This window comes from Cibotium barometz, chromosome 39 (genome assembly GCF_041138505.1).
Source record: "Cibotium barometz isolate CiBa-2024 chromosome 39, ASM4113850v1, whole genome shotgun sequence".
In the NCBI taxonomy this organism is placed as follows: Eukaryota; Viridiplantae; Streptophyta; class Polypodiopsida; order Cyatheales; family Cibotiaceae; genus Cibotium; species Cibotium barometz.
Window position 1 is genome coordinate 13,181,262 of NC_141084.1, and position 6,449 is coordinate 13,187,710.

Below are 6,449 nucleotides of genomic sequence, written 5' to 3' on the forward strand. Positions count from 1 at the left end.
TGTAACCCTGTAATCTAATCCCTCTCTTTGTCTTTGTCTCTGTCTCTCTGTCTCTCTGTCTCTGTCTCTGTCTCTGTCTCTCTCTCTCTCTCTAATCCTCTAACTCCCAAATAAGAGAGAGATTTATATATAATATAGTAGTAGTATAGAAGAGAAGGAGGAGCTGCCATGTGGTAGCTCCCAAATAAGGTATTATAGATGATATGTCTCTCCTCCCCTCTTTTCTCTCTCTTTTAAAACCACATATTTTTCATCGAGAGTGATATGGTCTTTATGATATGTATTGTGTTTCAAAGGTCATTTTGACCTTCTCTATATAATCTCTCTCTCTCTCTCTCTCACACACACACACACACACACGAGTGTTAGTCTGCCCAATATTGGGTACTCCATGTGAAGGGTTAATATTTGGTGCTCCATGTGAATGAGTTCACTTGGTCGGTCAACAATGTAGCTCCCGAGTCCCTCCACCATGCCTTGTTTGGTTTGCCACCACATTCCAATCCCCACCCACTCTGCATTATGTTGCAAATGAAAATTCGTATAAATTGGACTTTTCACGGCATGAAAAGATCAAGTCATATCTGGACGGGCAAAACATATCAGGTTTTGGGCAGCAAGAATGCTTTAATTATGTGATGTGGGCACTTTGTAGCCTACAATTACCCCCTGTTACATGCTCAGAAACAAGGGCTTTCTAGGCCTTCTTGTCGGGGATTTTAAGAAATTGTGTGAAAATGGGCACCTTAGCAAAGCACTGGGAGCTGTGGAGAACATGGAACATCAAGGACTCTCTGTTTCTCCAAACATATACCGTTGCCTTCTGCAGGGTTGCATAAAGAAAAAGGACCTCATTGCAGGCAGACATGTTTTTTCTTTGATCACAAGAAATGGGTTTGCATCAAATGCCTCTTTTGGGGCTGTTTTGATCCGCATATTTGCTTCATGTGGGAGCCTACAAGAAGCCCAATGGGTGTTTAACCGATTGCCTCATCCTAACCTTTTCACATGGACGGCAATCATGTCTGCACATGCCAAGCTTGGTCAAAGTGAACAGGCCATTGGATTGTATCATCGAATGCAGCAGTCGAATTTGAAACCAGACGAGCATGTCTTCGTTGCCATTCTCAAAGCATGTACCAATACATTGTCCCTGACACAGGGCATGCTTGTTCATAGCCACATCATTGAAAATGGACTTGAAGCTGATACTTTTGTCGGCAACTCTCTGATTGACATGTACACCAAATGTGGGAACCTCAAAGACGGAGTTAAAGTATTTGTTTCTTTGCTGAATCCATCGGTTGTGACATGGACTATGATAATCGTGGGTTTTGTAGAGCATGGTCATGGTTGGGAGGCTGTGCAGCTCTTCTGGCAAATGCAGTTGAAGGCCATAGTAGAGCCAGACAGTGTTATCTTTGTCATCATCTTAAAGGCTTGTTCTATTCTGGTAGCTCCAGATCAGGGCAAGTTGATACATGCGAAGGTTATTGAAGAGAGTCACGAGACAGCTCTACCGGTTAGCAACACCCTTATTGACATGTATGGCAAATGTGGGAGCCTTGAAGATGCCCGTCAAATCTTTGACAGAATTGGGGAGCGGAGTGTGGTGACATGGAACACGATGATTGCTGCATATTCACATCAAAAGGGACATGATCAGGAGGCATTCTATCTCTTTCAACAAATGGCAAAAGAGGGCATTCAATCCACTAATCTAACGTGGAACTCAATGATTGCAGGGTTGGTTCAACAAGGTCAGGGTCAGAAGGCTCTTCAACTCTTTCAAGAGATGCAAGAAGCGGGCATTGAACCAGACAATGCCATATTTGTGAGTGTCCTGAAAGGATGTTCGAGCATTGTAGCCATCAAGCTTGGTTGGTTAGTCCATGCCCACATTGTCGAGACTTGTCACGAGCTGGAGACTACTGTCGGAAACACTCTTATTGACATGTATGCAAGGTGTGGGAGCTTTCAAGATGCCTGCGGTGTCTTTCACAGATCATCTAAACAAAGTGTGGTGACGTGGACTGCAATGATTAGCGGCTACCTTCAGGGACAACACTATGAAGAAGCCCTTCTGCTGTTTGAGCAAATGCAAGACATGGGGGTAGAGCCCAATTATGTTACTTTTCTTAGCATGCTCAAAGGATGCTCTGATCAAGCATCCCTAGAGTGGGGTAGGGTTATTCACAGCTACATTATTAGATTTAGCCTTGAGATGGATGCTTTTGTTGGCAATAGTCTGATTGACATGTACACCAAATGCGGAATCTTGGAGGACGCATGCAGCATCTTTCAAGACATGCCAAAGGAAAGTGTGGTGACGTGGACTGTGATGATTGCAGGCTATGCTCAGAATGGGTATGTTCTAGAGGCTTATACACTTTTTCAACAAATGCAACGTGATGGTGTGCACTCCAACATCGTCACATGGAATGCGATGCTTGCAGGGTTTGCTGAGCATGGGCATAGTGAGGACGCTCTTCAAATCTTCCAGGAAATGCAAAAGAAGGGCATGGAGCCAGATGACATGACATTTGTTAGTGTTTTGAAAGCTTGTGGCAACTTAGCCTTGCTAAACCAAGGCAAGTTGATTCATTCTTTGTTAATTGAAAACAGTTATGAGTGTGACATATATGTTGGCAACACACTTGTAGATATGTATGCCAAATGTGGCAGCCTTGTGCATGCACGCAGGGTGTTTGATGCATTGCCAAAGCAAGATGTGGTGACATGGAATGCAATGATTGCAGGATATTCTCAGTATGAAGATGGCCAGGAGGCTCTCTCGCTGTTCGAGCAGTTAGAGCAGGAGGGCATGTGGCCAGACCAGGCCACTTTTGTTAGTACCTTGTCAGTGTGTTCAAGTATGTTGGCCCTAAGTCAGGGGAAACTGATCCACGCTCTTATGGTTGAAAGCAACTTTATGTCAGACATGGTTGCTGGCAATGCCCTTATTGACATGTATGTTAAATGTGGCAGCGTAGATGATGCTTGTAGTGTGTTCAAACAGTCTCTGAACCGAGATGTGGTCACTTGGAGCTCAATGGTGGCAGGGTACACACAGCAAAACAACTTCAAAATGGCCATGGACATTTTCAACAAAATGCAGCTTGAAGGCTTGAAGCCAGATGATGTCACATTTGTTAGCCTTCTGTCTGCATGCAGTCAGATGGGCTTTCTGCATGAAGGCTGCCAAGTGTTCTTATCTATGAGTGAATACCATGGTCTTACACCAAAGCTTGATCATTTCAACTGTTTAGTTGCCCTTATCGGCAATGCAGGGTGCTGGAGTGAGGCAGAAGACTTGCTGCAAACCATGCCATTCCGACCTGATATCATAGGATGGACATCTTTGCTGTGTCATTGCAGGTCGCATGGCAAGGTAGACCTTGGAGAACGATGCTTTGAGCAAGTAATCTCAATGGACCACAGAGATGCTGCAGGGCCGCAGCTAATGTCAAGTATCTATGCTGATGCTGGCATGTGGAGCAATGCAAATCAGGTAGGGGATTGGAGGAAGTTTTCCAATTCATGGAAAAAGCCAGGGAAGGCCTTCATTGAGGTCCATGATGTTGCACACGGTTTTGTGGTTGGAGACAAAACCCATTTACGAAGTGATGCTGTTTATGCAAAGCTGCAGAGCTTGAGTATGCAAATGAAGGAGGAAGGATATACCCCACAGTCATACCTGGTGGGGCAGCCAACACTAGATGAGGATGTGTTTTGTGCTTCTGTAGGTGTCACTTGATTGGTGGATTCACAACAACAATCAGCCATGTCAGAAATTGCAGTATTAGATGTTGCTCAACAGCATGCCATGCTCCCAACTTACACCCTCTCTTGCAATCGGGCATGATCATGTGCAGCTTGAGCTGGGGTTGAAGGGCTCAGGGCAGGAGAAAGTTCGACCCTGGAACTGTAGCTCATGGAGTGTCTGCACCTTGGATGCCCCTCACCCAACTTATCGGTCATGATGGGCTTCCAGGATGGTTATTGGCACCTTCACGGTTCACCTTTAGAGGGCATCACATCATCAAATAGCTTGGGTCATCCACCATTCTTGTATCCAGCCTAAGAAGAGCTTTCCAGGGTGAATAAATTATAGAAGATTGTTGATATGAAAGGCACTTGAGAGGCCTTCATAAATTACATAGACATACTTATTCTAACGTCAAATCAGTATACCTGGATAGACGGCCAAGCAGATAAAGTGATTATGAGAGCAGATGGAGGGATGAAGAAAATCAAGGAAAAGACACAAATTGCACAGGTAAGAAAATGTGGAAGTATCAAGAGAAAAAGCAGCACAAGGTCCTCAGGAAGGCACGAGAAAGCTAGCACCTACAATTATTGAGGTGCCACACATGTATGCATGCCATATTGGGGCAGAGGTAAGAACCATAATTTTGCATCTTGAATTTCAAATCAATAATGCAGTCCTTATCAAAACCTAAACTGAAAACATCAACTCGCATGTAGGGGCACGACTTGGATCTAGCGGGGATGCAGCAGGTAGGTATGACAACATACCTAGTTGTATGAATCATAATGAACTACAGTGTGCTTAAAAAAAAGCTTATTTTGAACAAAGAAACCTATCAAAAGTGTTTTTTTCCTTTATTTTTGAAACTTGAAACGTTCCACTAAAGGCTCCAATTGGATATTGGCTAGTAGGGTTAGTGCATCCTTGGATAGCAGAAGATGGGCATGTCGATCTAGAGTAGAGGGGCCAGACCACAAAGGTCTATGATACCATGGTAATACATCAAAAGTACAGCTACCATACACATGGCATGAATAGAAAGTAAGAATTAAACAAAAAGATAACACATGCCTATGTATGTGGACCTGATAGTGATGATTACATGAAAAGAGAGGGTGAGCTACTGTAGATGCATTTGATATCATGAATAGCAACACCACATTTATGTAACTATAAAGGCTTTGCTTATGTGCCACTGCAACGAGTCTTTGGATCAAGTCTGAGGCGTGGGGTGACAAGATGTCTCCTTCGAATCTCAGCTGTTGTAAACCGGCCTCGGTCTTCAGCAAAACCAAAGGGTGGTGAAAAAAAAAACTTGCACACAAAACACTTCAACCCCTTTGAAGACCTAGAAAAGGAAAACAAATAGGGGAGCTAGAGTGCTCCTGCAAACAGTACACGAACACCGATTGGCCCCAAAACGCAGTGGCGTCCCTTGCGGTATTTCTTTAATTGATTATAAGAGCTTCGATTACAATAAGGCTAGAAACTCAACCGTCATAGTAGAACTCGTGAAGCTTGCAAAGACCCTGCATCATGGCTTCTTATCCACTTGGTATCCACAAACAAGTCGAGCTATTGTTCACATCAAAAGACTCCCACACATTGAGTCCTGCATATAGAAGCTTTCTCCTATGATCAGGGTTGCCACAACCATCCATAGTCTCTCACCCTATGAAGAGCATCACACTTGACACATCCAGTGCTTCTGCATCACAACAAAGACTCCAAATTGTTTCCCAAAATAGACAGGGCACCGAAAAAGATAATAATAAATAAATAATCAAAATTGCTTACATAGCTTGGAAGTAGCTGGTGACTGTGATCTCCAAACAAACCTGTTTCACATCTTAGGTGATGGCAACAGACTCTATTTGACCAGTGGTAGTAAGCATAGCACGAGACTATGCACATCTGCAAATATCTTAGTCTCTCAATGTTTTTGTTCCAGAAAAGAGACTTCGATTAAGTAATATAAAATCATACAAAGGGAGATCACAAACCAAAAAGTAGGGAGATCTCAACCACTCGGGGTCACTATGCTGCCGTAAAAGTCCCGTAGGAGTGGAGGAGAAGAAAGGGATATCCTGAAGCAAACATCTCTAAGCTATGCCCATACGGACAAGAGTAACATGATCTGTATCATTGCCCTCAAAAACAAGCTGCGGGCCAGACTGAGTCAACCATGCAATAGCACCCCAAGAAACATAGATAGGATTACTCCTCAATCTGCCGAAGAGCTGGGCTATAGATACCCAAATCCTCTGTGCTCGTTTGCACTCCCATAAGCAATGGTACAGTGTCGGATGGAGCTGGGCATCTAGGACAAGAGGGATCCATGCCAAAATAGGATCTCCATATGTCGGTGGGCAACCCACCATGTAGAAATAGCCAGAAGTAGGAAATCTAGCTCCTCTAGTTCGAGTGCCAAAGTCTATGCCAGAATCTCCTCTGAATGGGGGGTGTAATGTCATACGCCTCCCAATGTGGGAACTCTCTGAGTCTGTCCAAGCATGAGCAACCTGGCGTTACACGCACTGTACCTAAAGAAATGTATGCTCCTCATGGGGTTGCCAGGGTCCCAATGTAGATATGTGATAGGGCATCCACCATATAGCCATAGGTGTAGGATCGGAGAACCGGAAGAAGAGAGTGTGAGAACACTTGTGAGCTGAAA

General features: G+C 44.1%; 1 protein-coding gene across 1 annotated transcript; it reads left to right on the forward strand.

The window, feature by feature from the left end:
• Positions 1-373: 373 nt before the first annotated feature.
• LOC147615746 (pentatricopeptide repeat-containing protein At2g33680-like) lies at positions 374-4,940 on the forward strand. Its single transcript, XM_086778330.1, has 2 exons — positions 374-4,400; positions 4,489-4,940. Exon 1 carries the CDS (start codon positions 677-679, stop codon positions 3,755-3,757), a length of 3,081 nt encoding a protein of 1,026 aa, XP_086634456.1. The 5' UTR covers positions 374-676; the 3' UTR covers positions 3,758-4,400; positions 4,489-4,940.
• The last annotated feature ends 1,509 nt before the right edge of the window (positions 4,941-6,449 follow it).